Source organism: Rhinichthys klamathensis, unplaced genomic scaffold (genome assembly GCF_029890125.1).
Source record: "Rhinichthys klamathensis goyatoka isolate OS25496 unplaced genomic scaffold, OSU_Roscu_1.1 h1tg000176l_1, whole genome shotgun sequence".
In the NCBI taxonomy this organism is placed as follows: Eukaryota; Metazoa; Chordata; class Actinopteri; order Cypriniformes; family Leuciscidae; genus Rhinichthys; species Rhinichthys klamathensis.
Window position 1 is genome coordinate 1,565,001 of NW_026606705.1, and position 21,819 is coordinate 1,586,819.

The window sequence follows — 21,819 nt, forward strand, 5'->3', positions numbered from 1 at the left end:
CTCCAGCTGGAGAACACTCACTTCTCACCGGCTCCTCTTTTGCCGGGATGTTTCCTCTTGCACCCCAACATTGCACACGACAGCATTCTTGATTTGAAGTTTTGTGAAACTTTCCCAAACCTAAACCTTGCTAGTTCGGATTCGTTTGCACTGACTGTCATAATTCGCGCTGTTTTCTCTTCTACCGCAATAGCATTTGTAAGGGCTGCACTACACTCTAGCGCTACAGCGCCGTAGCGTTCAAATCGCGGGATTGCAGGCCCTTACATTAGGTCACGTGAGATCAAACGACTACTCGACAACAAAGATATTTGTCGACAAATTTTTATTGTCGACGTTGTCGACAACGTCGACTAATCGTTGCAGCCCTAACACACACACAAACACACACACACACACACACACACACACACACACACACACACACACACACACACACACACACACACACACACACACACACACACACACAGTCTCTCAAACACACACCACAGAGACAGTGTCTCACACACTCTCTCACACACACACACCACAGAGACAGTCTCTCTCACACACTCTCTCACACACACACACCACAGAGACAGTCTCTCTCACACACACACACACACACACACCACAGAGACAGTGTCTCACACTCTCTCTCTCACACACACACACCACAGAGACAGTCTCTCACACACACACACACACACACACACACACACACACACACACACACACCACAGAGACAGTGTCTCACACTCTCTCTCACACACACACACACACACCACAGAGACAGTGTCTCACACACTCTCTTACACATACACACACACACACACCACAGAGACAGTGTCTCACACACACACACACACACACACACAGTCTCTCAAACACACACCACAGAGACAGTGTCTCACACACTCTCTCACACACACACACACACACACACACACCACAGAGACAGTCTCTCTCACACACACACCTACACACACACCACAGAGACAGTCTCTCTCACACACACACACACACCACAGAGACAGTGTCTCACACTCTCTCTCTCACACACACACACACACACCACAGAGACAGTCTCTCACACACACACACACACACACACACACACACACACACCACAGAGACAGTGTCTCACACTCTCTCACACACACACACACACACACACACCACAGAGACAGTCTCTCACACACACACACACACACACACACACACACACACACACACACACACACACACACACACCACAGAGACAGTGTCTCACACTCTCTCTCTCACACACACACACACACACACCACAGAGACAGTCTCTCACACACACACACACACCACAGAGACAGTCAGAGCCGCAGTGAACACACAGAGACAGTCTCTCACACACACACACACACACACACACACACACCACAGAGACAGTGTCTCACACACACACACACAGTCTCTCAAACACACACCACAGAGACAGTGTCTCACACACACACACACACACACACACACACACACACACACACACACACACACACACACACACACACACACACACACACACACACACACACACACACACACCACAGAGACAGTCTCTCACACACACACACACACACACACACACACACACACACACACACACACACACACACACACACACACACACACCACAGAGACAGTCAGAGCCGCAGTGAACACACAGAGACGAAAAAAACATCTTTACAAAAGCAGTTCTTGGAAAACAGAGCAAGAGCTAGCCTATAAAAAGCCTTTTATATAAATCTTTTGCATTTTCTTCACTGACCATCACATGCTGGACTGCTACATGTTAAACCGCTCACTGCAGCTGTGACGTCTTTGGGTTCGTGTGTAGCTCATTCTTCTCGGCAAGATTTCAGTCAGTGATGTGAAGGTTTGACAAGCGAGTGTTTCTGAGTTCCTCTACAGGACATCCACCTCTCCGGCTTTAGGATATCCCTGTCTAAAGGCCAGGGGTGATAACGATAGTTCTAGAAGCGTTCTGAATATAAGAATAGCCCACAGCACAGCACGCTATAACTAAGGGCTGTTTACACCTGGCCACTTCATGTGTGTCTGTGATGGACAGCTCTCGGGTCGTGAAGAGGCCAGGTGTAAAAGCTCTCCGAAGCGCATTCGACACGGGTTTGAATCCGGTCACTCAAACCCCATCAGGAGCAGGTCTGAGACCTGTTCCAGACCAAACTGCACAAGTGTAAACGCATCTGGTGTTGAAACCACATATGCCAGTTTTACTGCTCCCAACAATGCTAAAAAATAAACGTGTGAGAGCGTGTTATAGGCTATATGTCATGTTACAGCCAGATATGACGGCGCTAATGCTACACGCATCGCCACAGATGATTCATCAAGCCAACGCGCAAACTATCCCAGATCAAAGTGAAAGTAAGTCACAGACGCTTAACACACAATCACCTTCATTAAAACCTGAACTCCATTAAAGCGGGAATTGAAGATCGCATTTATATCCGTTTTGCGGAAACACATTTATGTGCCCAGGTGTAAATGCAATGGTTTTGATAAATCCGGTAGCGATCCGGTCTGAGAAACGCATGAAGTGGCCAGGTGTAAACAGCACAGAGACACGTTCGTTGAAATCACGTTGATGAATAGTATAAATAATGACAGCCAATCAGAATCCACATAATATCCCCGCATTTAAAGCGACAGATGTCAAAACTGCAGCGCTAACCAGAACGATCTCATCTGCTAGTGATTGTTCTCGTTGTGAACTGGTCTCATCTTATGCTAGCTCTGAGGTGGCTGTTGGGATGGACGTCTCAGTGCTCCTGCTTTCCTGCATTAGTTACGCAGAGCCGGACACACTGACCCATCATCATCAGAAGAGGCGTTACAGGAGTCCAGTCTGCAGTCAGTTAGGCTTTGATCCAAAGTGTCTCACACGGCTGTCAAAGCACACATTTGATCAGTTCTTGCATTCCCTGGGAACATGATGCCAAGCATCTCTTATTTTTATAAAACGGGATGTACATTTTAAAACAATAACTTTTGAGACTGAGACCGCAAAATGCAAATGAAGAACTACAATGAATCAAATATGTGTGAGTATTGATATTTTACTCCACTGTATTTGTTTAGAATTAATTTAATTTACAGTAAATGCATTATTATTATTATTATTATTAATAATAATGACGCTTATGGAAAATACTACGGGTGGGAATCTTTAGGCACCTCACGATCCCATTCTAAAACGATTCTTGACCTACATTTGTTTTAAATAATTAATGAGTTTAACAACATTGAATATCTAATTTATCTGTGCATTTTTATTACATCACTTATATAATTATAAGTACTTTTTAAAATACTTACAAATTGATAATACATAAAAATAATGGTATGTTGAGAATTATTACTAAAGTTTTGAATATATAAAATATAAAGAATCACATTACAAGTATGAAACACAAAGTGCTTTGAAAGTCTTCCAGACAATCACAGTGAGGGATTATCAATTCATAATCAGTTTCATTAAAAACTAAGAGAATCATGAAACATCAGAGAATGGCTTTTTCACCCATTCCTACAAAACACAGGTACACAAATACAGATTCTTCATTAAAAACGTCACTTTGAGAATCATGTAATAATTCAGACATTCCTTTTGACTTCAAATTGAGTTAAATAAATAACACGAATCCAGTGCATAATAACACACTCCTGCTCTTAAAGCACCAGGCGAACAGCGCCTGTTGTGGTGTTTAGAGACGCCAGAGCACAGATCCACACTCTCGCCTGAGTCATGAGAGATTGTCCAGGACTGAGATCTAGTAAACACTTTGGGAATGTTCTCCGGCTATTCTCCAGGAACACGTCAGTCGGAGCGGCTGGAAATGTTCTCTGGTCTGCAGTGTTTCCTGATCCTCGGAGTGAGAATTAATGAAGGTGAAGCTGCTTGTGCCTTTAGTTTGTTCATGTTTTACTGTCATTTAGAGAAGAGCCGAGCGTGGCGCTAGCAACGTCAAGGTCATGGGTTTGATTCCCAGGGAATGCATGAACTGATAACAGGAGCGACTACATTTCCCAGCACTCTCTAAAACACACCTGGGTTTGTTGCACGGACATTAAAAAGCATAATGTTCTTGTCGACAGTCGCTATGAAATTGCACAACACAATTTCGTCTAAAATCATTTGAACACACATCACATCTTCAATGCATTTTCCAAAGTCCTTACTGTCTAAAGCCGTAGTTGTTTCTCATGTGGACGTCTGTAATGATACATTAGCACGGCACCTCAGTGATAAACTCATGCACTCGGATGGCGAGTTATTCAGTCGAGGAGCGAGTTTTGTGATCCCATGAACCCGGGAACAAGCAGTCACTCATATGATTATAATAAGAGTAAATTCATATTTAATTTATTAATAGGAAAATAACCTAATGTCCTATTTCTGATTTGATTATTTAAATATCCTGTTTAAAAATGAGAAGATATATACGCAGTCACGCACTATAGATAAAATAATTGTCTGTATTGTATTTTATCTCAAAATGATGGGTGTCATTTTAAAAATGTGAAAATTATCGGAAATAAGTTAATGCAGCCTCTTATTTACACGAGGTAAACACAAATCTGCTTGGTTTATTTTTGTTTATGTATATAATTGCTGCCATAATAACAGCCCATTTCAAATGTTTACATGCTTTTCTTCTCGTTCTCTTTTGTGAGCTGATGAAATATTGTTCTTGTAAATACTTTTCAGTAATAAGTGTAGGATAGATCTTTGAAATGCAAACTAATAAGTTGCGTAGCGTATTGTACGGTGCTCGGCAGTGGTCAAAAATTTGGTCAAATATGTAGGTGCACATGTACGTAGATCACAGATGTCAGTGAGAGTGAACACTTTCCTCAGAACTGTGTGTGTGTGTGTGTGTGTGTGAGAGTGTGTAACGTCTCTCTCTGACGGCTCTCACGCTCTCAGTAAAAATACTCGGCACCTTTGACATAAAGCAGCTGTTTTGCTTCCCGTCAAGATCTCAGAAGCGTCTCTCTCGTTTCCTTCTCTTTCAACTAGTACAGCTCGGACACACACACACACCCAGCGAGAGTGCAGCGGTCCCTCAGGAACACACAGGCGTGCTGCTCGCCCGTCATCAGCGCTGTATCTCTCTGCTGGTCTGTGTAAACATGCGCTGCTATAGGAGCCTGTTGACACAGAACGTGTTTCTGCATTCCTGGGCAGTTTTTCATATGTAAACATGCACTAGATGGATGTCTTTAGCCTGGAACACACCAAGCCGACGCCGACGAACTAGCGCTGATGAAAGCCGACTGTGTTGTCGCCTCTCGTCGGGGGAAAAAGCTGCACTTGAACACACCGAGAGAACTACAGCCGACTGTCAGCTAGAATGCGCGTTCTGCGCCTGCGTGTAAATGAGACAACTGTCTATTTCTGCAGATATATTAGTCTATATTCGTCATTCAAAAAGGGAAACCGACGCTGCCGGCTGCAGATACACATACCGTAAACAAAGCAGCAGTGCGTTAGCCTGGCTCCGCCCTCCTACGCACTTCCGCTCAATTTCATTTTCCTTCAGTACTACGTCTGGGATTGTGCTGTAGACTTTGGTTTTTCTCCGATCAATTTTTTGTAGGGCCAATCAGCGAACAGAGGGAGTGGCTGAGAACGATGACGTCGTGCGTTATTTTGAGTTGTAGTTCAGTAATGGCAGCGGAGAAAGATGCGAGCGAAGCCATTCGGTCCGTTGTAGCAACGCTGCCGAATATTAAGAAGTTAAAGCCGGAGCAAGAACAATCTTTGCTTAGGTTTATTTTCGCCATGATATTGTGGCCCTCCTCCCCAGTCCCCACGGGGTTCGACATACATCACGAGCAAACGTTAGTGATTGGTGGCAGATCCAGAGTGACTCTGGGCAGATCCAATAGTTTTAGACTTCAATAGAGTACCCGCCTACAAGGAAGTCAACGATTGTCAATGGAGCGGTGCCAGACTCTCTGTACAAATGAAATGTACGAGAGTCTGGTAGAACCAGGCTAGCAGTGCGTGCTTACCGTTTTAAATATCAATCCTGCTAAACACTTTCTTTATTCCACTCCGCTCGTGTTAATATTGAAATATTCACCAGGGAACACTCAGGTAAGATGATGTAACATAAGAGCTGCCTTCTATCTGTAGAGTTTTGACTTCTTTGCTCGCTGTTTTGCTATTATTCTCGTGCATTGACTCTTTCACTAAGCTGAGCAGCCAATCAGAGTTCCCTCTTTCACCGACGGCCCGACGCAGATTCAACATGTCGAATCGGCCGAAACAAAGCCGACGAGGACCCATTTCAGCCGACGGCACGGAACCGTGCGGAACACACCGAGGAAACTCAGTCGGCCGACGCACAAAAACTGCCCGACGGCCGACCGTCGGCTTGGTGTGTTCCAGGCTTTTGAGCGGTGAGCACGGGTCACATCACTCACATGCTTATAGCGTCTCGCACATGACATTGTGTTAAACTCAGAAGTTCACAAAATAAAAATGTGTTTCTAGACATCGTTTTTATCCTATTTCACTGCCCTACATTTGGCGTTTTTAAATGCTAAAACGAGCCCCGCACAGAACCTCTTTTTACATTCACTCTTTTTGCATTCACTGCGCAGCTTTTTAATAGTTGTTTATGTAAATATGCACTAGATTAACGTGATTAACCGCTGCATCCTCATCTTCTGGAGGCTCTCACGCATTACAGCATTTGTAAAACACAGAGATTAAGTTAAAAGAAGTTCCCAAAGTATAAAAGTGTCTCTAGACCTTGCAGGTTTTTTTCAATCCACTGCCCTGCATATTGAGTTTTAAACATTATTTATGGTCCCAAAGTGCTGTATTTTACAGATGCTTTGCAACGTTAATAATTGACATTATTTTATAAATGCATTGTCTTAAGGGATAGTTAATATTATTGTTAAATAAATAAATACATTATTTTCATTTATTCACCCTCACATTATTTCAAACTCGTATGACTTACCGTACTTTCTTGCACAGGAGAATTTTTCATATAATAAAGAATTTGGGATCCATATACTTAATATGGGCAGTTGAGCTCATCACTCACTTTAACAGAAGATATTTTTAACGAAACCTTCTTACTGACAAATGGGTAAAAATAGTGATTTGGAGGATAGTGGCAAAGTGGGGACTTTGAGCCTTAAATAAAGCATTTTAATGTCAAGACTTTTTGGTTATAAACTATTGTGACACTGAGTCACATTTTAGTGGGTGTCTTTTGTAAATCATGGTAAAAATCCATTATTTTTTTTACATTATTTAAATTAAACAGGACATGTTCTAACTTACAGAAAAACAAACAAATTTAAAGATGTATTACACTTTTTTTTTTGGATGTATGCTTGAAAACGCCCTTTTTTTGTTTTGGTTTTGGTCCATAAAAGGGAAAATGGAAGTCGGTTGGTAATCAATACCGTTTGTTTAGTGTGTGTTTGGTGTTTTAGCAGAAGAATGAAAGTCATAAAGGTTAAGAACATCTTGAGGGCGAGTAAATGATGACAGATTGTTCATTTCTGGGAAAAGTATGGCTTTAGCTCTAGTGTTAGGGTCAGTTACGGTCAGGGTTAGTTAGGGTGAGGGTTAGTTACGGTCAGGGTTGGTTAGGGTGAGGGTTAGGGATAAACTATAATGCTTGTTAGGAGCACTCGGACCCCAGCTTTCTCCCTCCTGACCTTCATGTTGAGGAATTCAGGGGGAGTTTCTCTCCGACCCGTCGGTTCTGTGCCGAGATCAGAGAACCCAACAGAAACTCTACAAGCGCTCCAGGAATGCTAGAGTGGGCAGAGAGAGGGAGAGAGAGAGAGAGAGAGAGAGAGAGAGAGAGAGAGAGAGAGAGAGAGAGAGAGAGAGAGAGAGAGAGAGAGGAACATACTATGAACAGAAGGGCAAACATGTAGAAGACGCGTATAAGAGCAAGACAAATATGGAAGCTTGTTTTCGCCACAGAATAAAAAATATACTTGACTTTATCTCAGAATCGCGTTATATAAAGTCACAATTACGATAAATAAAGTTAGAATTGTAAGATATAAACTTGCAATTGCAAGAAATAAACTCGAAATTCTGACTTTTTTATATCTCACAATTCTGAGAAAAGATGTCAAATTGCGAGATATAAACTCGCAATTGCGAGAAAAAGTCTTATTTCTCGCAATTGTGAGTTTACCACAATTCAGACTTTATAACACAATTGTGACTTTATATTTTGCTATTCTGACTTTATAACACGCAATTGCGACTTTATATTACGCAATTCTGAGAAATTGCACGATGTAAATCGCAATTGTGAGAAAAAAAGTCGCAATTATGTTTTAAAATGTTTTATTCTGTGGAAGAAACAAGCTTCCATAGAGAGAGGCATATGAAGGAGAAAAGAGATAGAAACATTCAGAAGAGAGTCAAAATACTGATTAATAATAACACAATGTGTTATAATGACCTCATTGTGTCTCTGGAGTTGTGTAAACAGCAATATTTAAGATTTAGATGTACGTTTCATATATAATATGTGTATATATCCCATGTGTGTGTGTGTGTGTGTGTGTGTCATCAGATAATGTATTTAGATGACTATTTATAGTTATTAATTAACGTTAGGGAAAAGTCAGGTAGCTAACGTTATATTAAATCACATGCGCATTTATTACTAGAAAATGTTTATCTTTAATCAAAACCACTAATATTCTCTGAAACCTGTTTTTAATATGTTGAAATGTCTGAAGACCGTCCTGGTCCAGCTGACTGCATTGTTTATGTAATTTCATAAACTATACTCACTTTTCAGACGTTTTCTCCGGACTGGCGGTATCTGGCTAATTTTAGGCTGTTTTGGCAGTTTTCTGAGGGCAGATGGTCAGACATGAGCTTTAAACCCCAAATCCCCTCAGAGAGCAAAGGATTACCACATCTACTCTCCAACATCTTCGCCGTTTCCCCCTAAAACACCCGTGACAGCTTCCAAACATCGCGTTTCTGTGAAATGTTTGTCTTTATCTTCACACGGCCGCGACTGACGGAAGAGTTTACGCGTCTGACGGTTTAACGGTCGCAGTTTAAAAGCTTTTAAAACTCTTGTGGCGCGATTGATAACTCGTATTTGCGCGTTCATGTTCATCATGCGCTGGCACATGACCAGTTCAAAAATACTACTCCCATTTATTAACCACAATCTTACAAAACAACACAGAAACGTACCTGTTTTGCTTCAAAAACCATCATAGTCCATATTCTCTGTGTTTCCTTCTAATCTGAGCGTTGCAGACCCAGAGCTGTTCATTCACTGACTGCGAGAGGAAACGAGGCGGGACTACAGACACAACAGACACGCCTCCCTCATTTGCGTGTGCAAGTTCGGGCCAATCAGAGACTGCCCTCCGGTCTCTTTACTTCGCGCAGCCAATCACAACACATGTGGCGGGTTATTTATGAACGGATTTACCCTGTGGAACCGCTTTGCTGGCTTATTATATCTAAATAATAATAATTATATATATATATATATATATATATATATATATATATATATATATATATATATATATATATATATATATACATGCTTATGTCCAGCTAAACTTCCACTTTACAAAGATCAACATCAGGCACATATACTCGCTCTCTCTCTCGCTCTCTCTCTCTCTCTCTCACACACACACGCATCTGGATCTGTGTTTACAGTCAGACTGCAGGAGCTTCTCTTTTATTAAAGCAGATTTAGAGAATGTTGAATTTGACTTTGTCAGGAATGATTGTGTTCGGTTCTGTGTTATACATGAAATGCATTCATGGCAAAGTAACTTCTAAGAATTAGTGTGTAAATATATTACATTATGCATAATTCAATCAAAGTCCTCATGATTCACAAGTCAAGTCACCTTCATTTATACAGCGCTTTAACAATATAGAGTTTGACAGCATCTTTACAGTGATAACAGGAGATTACAGTAACAGAGAGTGTTTAGGCTTTACAGCAGCTCTAGAATAAAGTTATTGTCCAGATAAAGTTAGTTTTGATTGATTCACTTCTGTTGTAAAGATCATTAGTGATTAACTTATGGGCCGCTAACACGACACCGCTCTAACAGAAAACCCTTAATGCGCTCCGGCTCATTCACACATCAGAACAGTGTATTCAACATAAAACATATTCTCAATCATGATCAGTTCATGATAAAGACTCCTAACACTTTACATGCATTGTCACAGTATAATAATAATCCTTGTTATGAAGGGAACATCCCTCCGTCTGTTCTTTTCTTTCTTTCTGCTGTTTTCCAGGGCATATAAACATTGAGAGGAACATCCTCCTCTTCCGGCCTCTCATTCCCACGTCCTGCTTCAGTCCCAGCGTGACCTTTGACCTGCAGATCCCGCTCTGTCCGTAACACACACACACACACACACACACACACACACACACACACACACACACACACGCACACACGCTGCACACACACACACACACACACACACACACACACACACACACGCACACACGCCGCACACACACACGCACACACACACACACACACACACACACACGCACACGCACACACGCCGCACACACGCACACACGCACACACACACACACACACACACACACACACGCATGCACGCACGCACGCACACGCACTCATTTACTTGCTCACACACACACACACACACACACACACACACACACACACACACACACACACACACACACACACACACACACACACACACACACACACACACACACACACACACACACACAAGCCTGACCCCTAAACCTACCCATCACAGACAACTTTCTGCAATTTTACATTTTCAAAAAATAATAATAATTCTGTATGATTTATGAGCTTGTTTCCTCAATTTAGGTCCCCAGTGACACGAGTCCCCATGAGTCTGTGCATTCAGGGTTAAGTCACTATCCTCCACTGGGGTAGAAAAACATGTACACACACACACACACACACACACACACACACACACACACTGGAGTGGAGGAGGATGGTGTGTGTTGGACGCTGTGCATGTTTTTTCTCGAAATTGTGCTGTTATTCTGAAGGCATTTACAGACACAAACACAAACGTGGGAAAATAAAGTCAAATTCCTGTAGAGACACAGAGACTTTATAGAGATTTATTTCAAATACCACATATCTTCTTACATGATAATGTTTTGGTATGCAAATGAGCAGGCAGCAGCAACACACTGGTGGCCACTTTTTTCGATCATCCAATGGACTGTCTTTGAAAAGTAAATCTGGTCATGGTAATCTATTTACATAAATGACTTAAATAAGTTCAGAATGAGAATTTTTTAAATAAAAAATATGCATTTTTTGTATGCAAATATGCATAGCTGCATAAAATATGCTGCATACTTGTATCTTGTTATATGCATACACAGGCCGTGCATGTTCATGTGTGCAGAAACAGTTAAAGGCAATGGCTCCCTCTCGTGGCAGAGTAACACAAGTTTATATGTGTTTGCTGCCCCCTACAGGACCGAGCACAGCACTGCAATTCTTTCACTGTAATATTGCACATTTCATACACAGGTGATTCACAATGCCTACGAAGGCGATAAAAACAATAAATAATATGTAACTATACTTTGAGGACAAAACTCCCTGAAATTACTGTGTAATGAGAACTTGATGTGCAACTTGAATGATTTCTGCAAATTTTTTTAAATGTAATGTTTTTTATTTAAAATTTTCCTGCAATGGGTAAATACGCTACTTTTAATACACAGATCCAAGATGTTTTGATATTATTTGTGCATAACTTTATATTCATGAGATTAAATAACTCAATAACGCCAACCCGCAAACCTCTTTATAAAAAAGAATTGCCAACACATAATCATAAAATCTTTAAATGATAACTGTTCATAACTTGTGAGGTATTAGTCTCTGTTATAACTGAGCTGTTTATGAACTAGATGGCATGAGCTCGCTTTTACACACCAAACATGTTTAGCAACTTTTGCTGTCAGAAGTGAAAGTATTTTCAGAGTTTTATATTATAATAATATTCTGGGGGCCATGACAATTTAGTGAAAATGGTCAAAAACGCTGGCAGGGAAAGAGTTAAACTTTCAGTTGTGACGTTCAACTGATTCAAATCTAATCTGCTGAATTACACATATGCATTAAAAACCCAAGGGGATTATGATCAGTAAACTCTGCGACAGGTTCAGATCTGCCTCCTACATATACTTCTAAATGTTGTAAAGCAAGAAGTAATGCTGAGCTTCCTTTTCAATAGTGATATACTGTCTTTGGGCTTTTGAAAACTTCTTAGAGGAGTAACATATCGGGTGGTCAATGCCAAGTTTACTGTGCTGTATTAACACCGCTCCACAGCCTAACCCCTCATTTACACTGCACACGTCTGCGGCGCATTACGGCTGCGACACGGTTTTATTCCGTCCTTCACACAGTGCCAACTCACACCAGGAGCATTTCAGAAGCGAAGCGCCTGGATGCGCGAGACCACGTGATTTGCCTGTCCGGCGTGGTTTTTCTTGATTTTTGTGTGTCTACCTACAGTCTATGGATTTTACCAAGGATATATCGGTGTGCAATACAACTGGGATTCTGCACAGGGTGTTTATTATGAAATTGACAGTGTTTTTTTACTTTTATTTTGTATTTACGGTGCGGCTTGGACGCGGCGTCCGTCAAAAATAGACTAGGCGCCTATCTTTAGCGAAGCGGCGCGGAGAGCAGCTTCTGGGAAGCTTCTGAAACGCGCCGCTTCGCGGCAGGTGTAAACACACGCATTGACTAGAATGGCCGCGATCAGCTCCGGTAGCCGTGTCGCAGCCGTAATGCGCCGCAGACGTGTGCAGTGTAAATGAGGGGTACGGCCGTGTGTCCACCAAAGCATTTTTACTCGCGCCTGGCGTACGTTTTCAATTGTTTTCAATGGGAGCGCCGCGTTTTTTTAAACGCCATGAGCGCAACGAGGCGCTGAGCGTGTATTTAACGCTCAAGCGCTGAGCGTTCGGCGTTTTTTACACGCTGAAGCGCTGAGCGCCCGGCGTTTTTACTGGTCGCCGAGAGTTGAAAAATGTTCAACTTTTGGATAAAACGCAGCGCTCATCACTGTCACTTTTCACCAACCGTCCAATCACAGTGGAGGAGGGGCGGGACTAATATCACACCGACCAACTGTCACAACATTCTTTCTGTACAACGACATCAACCAGCAGAGCAAACTGAACAAAATGGATAAAAAAAAAAATTTCAGTATGAAACAAATTACCTGCGAAATCAGTTACAAGTAAACGGTGCTGCGGATATTCTGTATCATAGCAACGAAACGTCTCAACGGAAAAAACGCTGCGCTTCCAAAACGCTCTCATGCGCTCACAGCTAGGCGTTTTCAGCAGAGCGTCTAGCGTTTTCAGCTGGCTAAAAACGCTTTGGTGGACACACGGCCTAATGCACTTGTGTCCACTTCAAGATTGAACAAGTCAGGCGAGAGAGAACATTCGCATTACAAAGAAGATCTTCAGCAGCAGCAAAAGCGTGATCACACTCAGAGTTCAGTTCAACTCTCTAGCCGTACTCCACATCAGTTAAAGGGGAAACTATAGTCAAACATTCCTGCAAAAAGCTCTATAGTACCCAGTCATTCGTTTTATGGGAAATCCATAATCGCTTCCACTTTAGCGTTAACAGGACGTCCCTGACCATGGCCCACTTGTTTACCCAGTAACTACTACCTTAACAAATTCACTCTTGACCAGATTCACCGTTAATGAGGCTTTCACAAGTCTTGTAAACACTTCACGTAAAGTGTTAATGTGATCCCTTCATGAATTTGAATAAACCACCAGATCATCTGACAGATTGCAGTGAGATTTTGATGGCTAATGAGCGCCAGCTGCAAGTGGCAGCTCCCCCAGTAGCTTTGTTTGTGCTCTCGTGTTTTTCGGTGTTTTATAGCCCACTTTTATTTTAAACATTGTCATTTATATATTTATATGTTTAGTATAGTGTTGTTTTAATATATTTTTTTTCTATCCTACGAATATGGACTTCATATTACTGAACGATCACGGACTTGTTTACTTGAGAGATCAGCTGGTCGCTCTCAGGACTTCGGCCAGTGCCGGTGCTGTACCACATCTACCTCGGGATGTGAGACGGCCGTATCGTGGATGCCGGGCAAGCGCTAAGTTAAAAGCAAGGCGCAGGGAGAAGCGGTGGAGATTCAAGCCCTTTGTTCCGTCTGTGGTCATGGGGAACGTCAACGGCTAACAAAACCGATGAACTGGCTGCATGGTGAAGAATGTGAGGATCTACAGGGAGTGCAGTTTACTGTCTGTGTTTCACTGAGACATGGCTAACTGCTAGCATTCCTGATGCTAACGTGGATTTACCCGGCTTCACTACAGTCAGAGCAGACAGAGACACGAAGGCTAGTGGGAAGCGTAAGGGAGGAGGGCTTGCGATATTCAGCAACAATAGATGGTGTAATCCTGGGCATGTTACTGTGAAGACAACCTGCATCAGGGACATTGAGCTTTTGGCTGTAAGTCTCTGTCCTTAATACATGCCTAGAGAGTTTTCACACACCATCGTGGTTTGTGTTTACATCCCCCGCGAGCACAAGCCGAAGCCGCGTGTGACGTCATCCACACGGTCGTCGCGAGACTGCAGACACAGCACCCAGAAGCCTTCATGTTTATTTCTGGGGATTTTAACCACGTCACACTGGACTCCTCACTGTCTGCTTTCTGCCAGTATGTTGACTGTTCCACCAGAGGAAACAGAACTATTGATTTACTGTATGCTAATGTTAAGGATGCATACACTGCAATTTCTCTACCACCACTGGGGAGATCAGACCACAATCTTGTTCTTCTCCAGCCTCACTATAAGCCAAAAGTTGTAAGGCAACCCACCACCACACGTTCCTTCAGAAAGTGGTCTCCTGGGGTGGAGGAGGCCCTGCGGGACTGTTTCCAGTGTACCGATTGGGGAATGCTGCAGGAGGCGTATGGGGAGGACGTTGAGGGTATCACTAGTTGCAAGTCGTAGCGTAGGAACCGTCGTGACGTAGAACGAACGCGCCTGCGCAGCCAGAGTGCAGAGCAAAACAACGTCTACGTCACAACGGTTCCTACGCTACGTCCTACCTCGTACGCCGACTTCCATCACCCGTGGACGCACGTCGATCGTTGCCGGAAGTCAGATATTTTCATTTATAAAGTTTTAAATATGTATATTTTTACGACAAAACCGCACGGATTACCCTCAGAAGGCCTTTGTTTATCCCCCTGGAGCCGGATGGATTACTTTTGTGAAGGATATATGCACATTTTGGGACTTGAAGGAGGTGGACCCCATTGCTTCACATTATATCCACTGAAGGGTCTAAGACATTTTCTAAAATAACTGAAAATGTTTTCGTCTGAAACAAGATTGACATATGCATCTCGAACGGCTTGAGGGTGAGTAATGCATGTGTTAAATATCATTTTTGGCCGAACTATCCCTTTAACAGCACTGGATGTGAGATTAATACCCCCCTTCCATTACCCATCATCACAGCAGCCCAAGTGAGCGGGGAGTTGAGAAGGCTCCGTCCCAGTAAAGCGGCTGGCCCAGACAGAGTAAGTCCAAAACTGCTCAAAGCCTGTGCTAGAGAGCTTGGTGACCCTTTACAATATATCTTCAACATGAGTCTGCGTTTGGGAGGGTTCCTGTGCTGTGGAAGACATCTATTATTGTGCCTGTACCCAGGCCCGCCCACAGAAATGACTGGGCCCCTGAAAAGGTCCAGTGAATGGGCCCTCCCCAAATCTGCAATAGGCTACTCATATCATGCGTGTGCTCTCTCTCTCTGCTACATTAACACATACATTTAACTGAGAGAGACTTACTCATTGAGGGGATTGTGCGGCGCGAATGACACACACACACACAGGGCTCTCAAGTGTCACGCATTGAGCATGACAGTCACTCATTTCGGTCTTTTGTCACGCACTCCCGCCACACATTGTATTTCTCACGCAGAAAAACGATTTATAATATATTTAATATGCCGCAGCGCCCCAAATGTCTCTGGCCGCGCCGCTGTCACTTTGGACCCGGCAGGAATCAAGCGCGTCTCCTCTGTGTTGTTGTTCGTCGAGCTACACAAAAGCCAATCAGAAAATAGCACTATTATATCTGGGTATGATTTAACGCAACAACCAATGAAAAAAAAATTAAAATTGTCATGAAACAACCCCATTCCCGCGACCTGTCCAATATCTAATGGTGTGTTCACACCGAACGCGAATTTAATTATTTGCACGAGTAGATTACATACAAAGTCAATGCAAAGACTCGAATAGACGCATCATTCGCGCCGGGCGACGCGAATGACGCGAATTGGGCGACACGTTTGCCGCGAACGTCTTCCGCGCAAGTTGAAAAATTTGAACTCGAGCAGAAGATTCAAGCGTCTAACTAAACGCGATAGACGCGTATTTGACGCTCTATTAGCGTTCGGTGTGAACACACCATAAGACTGCCACTCTGCAGAAGCAAATTCCATCCTATCTTCGATATGTTGTAGTAGTTTTAGCCGGACAGTGCACATGACAACTGCTGTAAATGACAGGAAATATTCTCTCAGTCCTCGCGCATCTGATAAGGCCTCATTAGATAATTTCACAGGACGATTTTAGGCAATCGATTGATTCAATCACACTGGGGAGATGGTGAGGAAAAGGGTCTTACTTTTTCTTTTACTGTCTATGGTCTTACCGTGTCAATTCGCGCACTCCATCGTGTGTCACTCACTTGCGCTGCTGACCGCGAACTGGCGCGAAGCACTGGCGTTTTGACTTTGCGTTACGTACAACAAAAACTAGCCTACTCAGACCATTTTCAGGAGAGGGGTGTTTCATTATGACACAGGCTACATTTTACTCAAGCAACATTAAATAAAATGCTTTTTTTTCTCACTTTCAACAATAAATGGTGCTATTTTGGTTAAAAATAAAATATGGTAACCTTTGCTTATATTTAGGATGAACGTAATTATTGCATGGGCCCCCCCTAGCGGCTGGGCCCCAGAAAACGTTCCCCTTTATCCCCCCTTATGGACGGCCCTGCCTGTACCGAAGAAGCCACACCCCAAGGAGCCGAATGATTTCAGGCCAGTTGCCCTGACATCACACGTCATGAAGACCATGGAGCGGCTGCTGTTACACCACCTCAGACCACAGGTGCGCCATGCGCTCGACCCTCTGCAGTTTGCGTATCAGGAGAGGCTGGGGTGGACGACGCCATTCTCAATCTGCTCCATCAGTCTTTTTCGTACCTGGATAGGGGTGGTAGCGCTGTGAGAATTTGATTTCTCCAGCGCATTGAATACCATCCAGCCCTCTCTACTGAAGGACAAACTGAAGGGGATGGGTGTGGACTTAAAACTAATAACGTGGGTTACGGACTATCTTACTGAGAGATCACAGTACGTTCGGCTGAGAGACTGCACCTTTGAGAGCGTGGTCAGCAGCACAGGAGCACCACAGGGGACAGTGCTCTCCCCGGACTTGTTCACACTGTACACCTCCGATTTTAAGTACAACTCGGAATAGTGTCCCATGCAGAAGTATTCTGACGACGACACTGCAATCGTGGGGTGTATTACGAACGGAGATGAGGGGGAGTATCGGACCCTGATTGATGAATTTGTGAGGTGGTGTAGTTTTAACCAACTACAGCTCAACACTACAAAAACGAAGGAGATTGTGGTCGACTTTGGTGGAGTGTGGAGACCGAGGCCCCAACTGCAGCCTGTGCTTATTGAAGGTGACTGTGTGGAGCTGGTCCAGACCTATAAATACACCGGTCTGCAGCTGGACAACAGACTGGACTGGTCCAAAAACATAGATGCCCTATACAGGAAGGGACAGAGTAGACTATATTTTCTGAGAAGGTTAGGGTCCTTCAATATCTGTCAGAAGCTACTGCAGATGTTTTATCAGACGGTCATCGCTAGCGTCCTCTTCTATGCTGTGGTATGTTGGGGGAGTGGCATTAAAAAAAGGGACACCACGCGGCTGGATAAGTTGGTGAAGAAGGCTGGTTCTGTGGTGGGGGTGAAGCTTGACTCTGTAACATCTGTGGCAGAGAGGAGGACCCTTAGCAAGTTTTCTTCTATCTTGGACAATGCCTTTCACCCACTGCACAATATCATTGTTAGACAGAAGAGCACCTTCAGCGACAGGTTTCTCTCTTTGTCCTGCTCCACAGACAGACTGAGGAAGTACTTTGTCCCTCATCTATCTATCTATCTATCTATCTATCTATCTATCTATCTATCTATCTATCTATCTATCTATCTATCTATCTATCTATCTATCTATCTGTCTGTCTGTCTGTCTGTCTGTCTATCTATCTATCTATCTGTCTGTCTGTCTGTCTGTCTGTCTCTGTCTGTCTGTCTGTCTATCTATCTATCTATCTATCTATCCAACCATCCATCTATCTATCTATCTATCTATCTATCTATCTATCTATCTATCCATCCATCCATCCATCCATCCATCCATCCATCCATCCATCCATCCATCCATCCATCCATCCATCCATCCATCCATCCAACCAACCAACCATCCATCCAACCATCCATCCATCCATCCATCCATCCATCCATCCATCCATCCATCCATCCATCCATCCATCCATCCATCCATCTATCTATCTATGCCTCTCAGCCGCTGGAAAGTGTCTGGAGCGCTTCTCATCCTGAAAGCCATGAGCGTATCTTGCAGAAAGTCATCCGGTGTCAGAAATGCAGAGATCAGAGGCACGAGCAGTAACAGACACTTGCCAATAACCTTTCAGCAAGTCCAGTTTAGTAACATATGGCGCTGAACCCACGCAATCTGCAATCCTTCATCCTGACCAGAGGAAAAGAGTCAGGTTTAGTGACACTGTTGAGTTTCTGATAGTCTGTGCTAAACCTGAGTTTATCAGTTTTCTTAAAGGAGAAAGTTAAATATTTGAAATGCTATAAATACCTTAATTATAAATGTTCTATGTCAGGCCAGAATATTTAGCTACACTGAGATTTTAAATTGAGGTTTCATTCTCAAGCCCAAAAACAGTACTTGTATCTTACCTTATTTATGAATTATACACTGAATTCAATATGACATTTCAATTCTGTCACTGGATACTTGAATAGGTTAGACCAAAGGATGACACTTACAGCCTAACTAATCACGATTAAACATGAGAGTTTACTACGCACAATCTTCTGTTATAATGCATCAGTTTTGGTGTGTGTGATCCACATCTCTGTCTCCTGTTCTGATGGTGAAATCATTTTTTAAACAAATCAAAAGTTTGAGGTCAGAGAGTTGTCTTTTTAAAGCAATTAATACTTCCATTCAGCAAGGATGCATTAAATTGATCAAAACTGGCAGAAGACATTTATAATATTACAAAAGATTTCGATTTTTAAATAAATACTGATCTTTTGAATTTTCTATTTGTTAAAGAATCCTGAAAAACATATAAGAATCCTGAAAAACATATAGAGCGTCACAAATGTTTTCAACATTGATAATAATGAGAAATCTTGAGCAGTGTTACGAACCCTTTTTGGAAAAAAAACTGGCTACGTAAGGGTTTCACAACATAAAGGAGGACACGTGAAACTCAAGTGCGCTGCATTGACATTTATTTCTTACAAACACGCAAAAACTCAAGAAACACGTATCACAAATAAATATAACTAATATACTTCAAACAATATGAAGGCAACAAACATTAACAAGACGATCAACCAAGTAAAGTAAATAAAAGAACTGAAACACGAAAGAAATGCTTGTTTGCTGGTTCTCCTCTCTCCTGCCATACTCCGCGTCAGCGTCCGTCTTATAGTGGATCAGCACCGACTCCAACGAGGCGCAGGTGTAGGTGATACACAGGTGCAGACCCATCAGTAATCCCAATTCGCATACTATCCGTCCTAAATAGTATTCGAAAATAGAATTAGTACGTCCCAAATCGTAGTATGTTGAAATGAGTGTTCCAAAGATACCCGGATGGTCTACTTTTTCCGGTCAGAATCCGAAGTGCAGATCGATGCGCACTCTAACGGCTGATATTGCCCACAACCCATCGCGCGCTGGACGAGGATTCGATTAGAACTACAAACACGAGTGACAAGTGTTAAAAAACTACAGACATGGAGGACGCGCGAGTCCGGTGGTTATGTAGAGAGGTTTAGATAAAGGGGTTTGAGTGATTAATTATCAGTATCTAACCTGACGAACATTTATTTATTCAATGTTGTCTACATTATATTACATCTGCAGCAGCATTGTGAACTTTTGTAAAGATACGTTTATAGCCATTAACTTTTAAATGCATCATTCAAATTGCAAACACATGAGGAGAGTCTCCGCATGAAAGACCCACGACTGCAGATCAACATGCCACAACATTTCTCTCCGAAACGGTAGGAAATTAAATTAGATTGAATGGAGGATTTTAACTGTGAGAAAGTGATTGACAGGGCAGGTGACTGGATGCACGTCCGTTAAATGATGACGAAGTAGTATGTCCCGAAGCTTGCCTACTCTTTTGCTACACACTCAAAAGTATGTACTTTTTCTTCACAAAAAGAGTACATACTTTTAGGTCGTAGTATAAGTAGGCGAATTGGGACGCAGCCTAAAGAAGCACAGAGTCATGACGTCATCATAAGTAGAGGGAAACACGAGACACGAACCGTAACAAGCAGCAAATCAGCATATTACAATGATTTCTGTATATTTATTAAAAATATTATTAACATTTTACTTGAAGTGAGTTACTATAATCTCTGGATCCAAAATAACCTTATCCATAATATTCATGAGTTGAAAAATCTCATCAAGCCCTCAAATGACTCTCTCTCTCTCTCTCTCTCTCTCTCTCTCTCTCTCTCTCTCTCTCTCTCTCTCTCTCTCTCTCTCTCTCTCTCTCTCTCAAATTCAAATTCAAATTCAAATTAGCTTTATTGGCATGAATGTGTACAATAGCACAATATTGCCAAAGCAATAGACATAAACATATAGATAAATAAGAGTGAACAATAAAAAATAAAATAAAACAATTACTAAAATATCAAATTTATTCCGGAAAAAAATCAAATTTTCTGATGATACTGCTCTGGTAGCTTTGATGAAGGAGGGGGAAGGGGCTGAACTTTATGTGCAAACAGTGAATAATCTTGTAGAGTGGTGCGATGAAAATGCTATCATTCTCAATACACAGAAAACGGAAGAGATCATCTTCGGCACCTCTCATGAATGCCACATTACACCATTAATCATCCATAATCAAATCATAAAACAAAAATCATCATTTAAATATCTTGGAGTGTATGTGGACTGTGACCTTTCCTGGACCTATCATGTAGACTACATCTGCGGAAAGGTACAACAGAGAATTTATTTTTTAAGGAGACTTAGGTCATTCGGAGCGAGTAGTGAAATCCTGTCTCTTTTCTTTGTGTCAACCATTCAAAGCATTCTGCAGTATGGAGGCGCAGTGTGGTTTGGGGGCCTCTCAGCTCATTTGAAGGCCAGGATTTTCCGGCTCCGGGGAATTTGTTCCAAATTGGTGGGACAGTCGGTTGAGACGGCGTTTATTGAAAGTCATGAAGTACATACTGTACGATTGGCTCATAAAATCACCCAAGATTATTCCCATGTGTTGAATCAAGAGTATCAACTCCTGCCCTCTGGGAGACGCTATAGG

The 21,819-nt window shown here is 42.5% G+C and overlaps 1 protein-coding gene across 2 annotated transcripts in view; it reads right to left on the bottom strand.

The window, feature by feature from the left end:
• sema6d (sema domain, transmembrane domain (TM), and cytoplasmic domain, (semaphorin) 6D) overlaps positions 1–9,338 on the bottom strand; it is a 38,114-nt gene extending 28,776 nt beyond the window's left edge. Inside the window, exons 1-2 of one of the 2 annotated variants that reach the window (XM_056260249.1) lie at positions 9,254–9,312; positions 7,732–7,830 (exon numbers count right to left, since the gene is read on the bottom strand). In XM_056260249.1, the coding sequence (XP_056116224.1) occupies positions 7,732–7,830; positions 9,254–9,277 (123 nt within the window). In that variant the 5' untranslated portion in view covers positions 9,278–9,312. Of the gene's footprint in view, positions 1–7,731; positions 7,831–9,253 lie in introns of both variants that reach the window. The other variant, XM_056260250.1, reaches the window with a different exon arrangement.
• Positions 9,339–21,819: the final 12,481 nt, after the last annotated feature.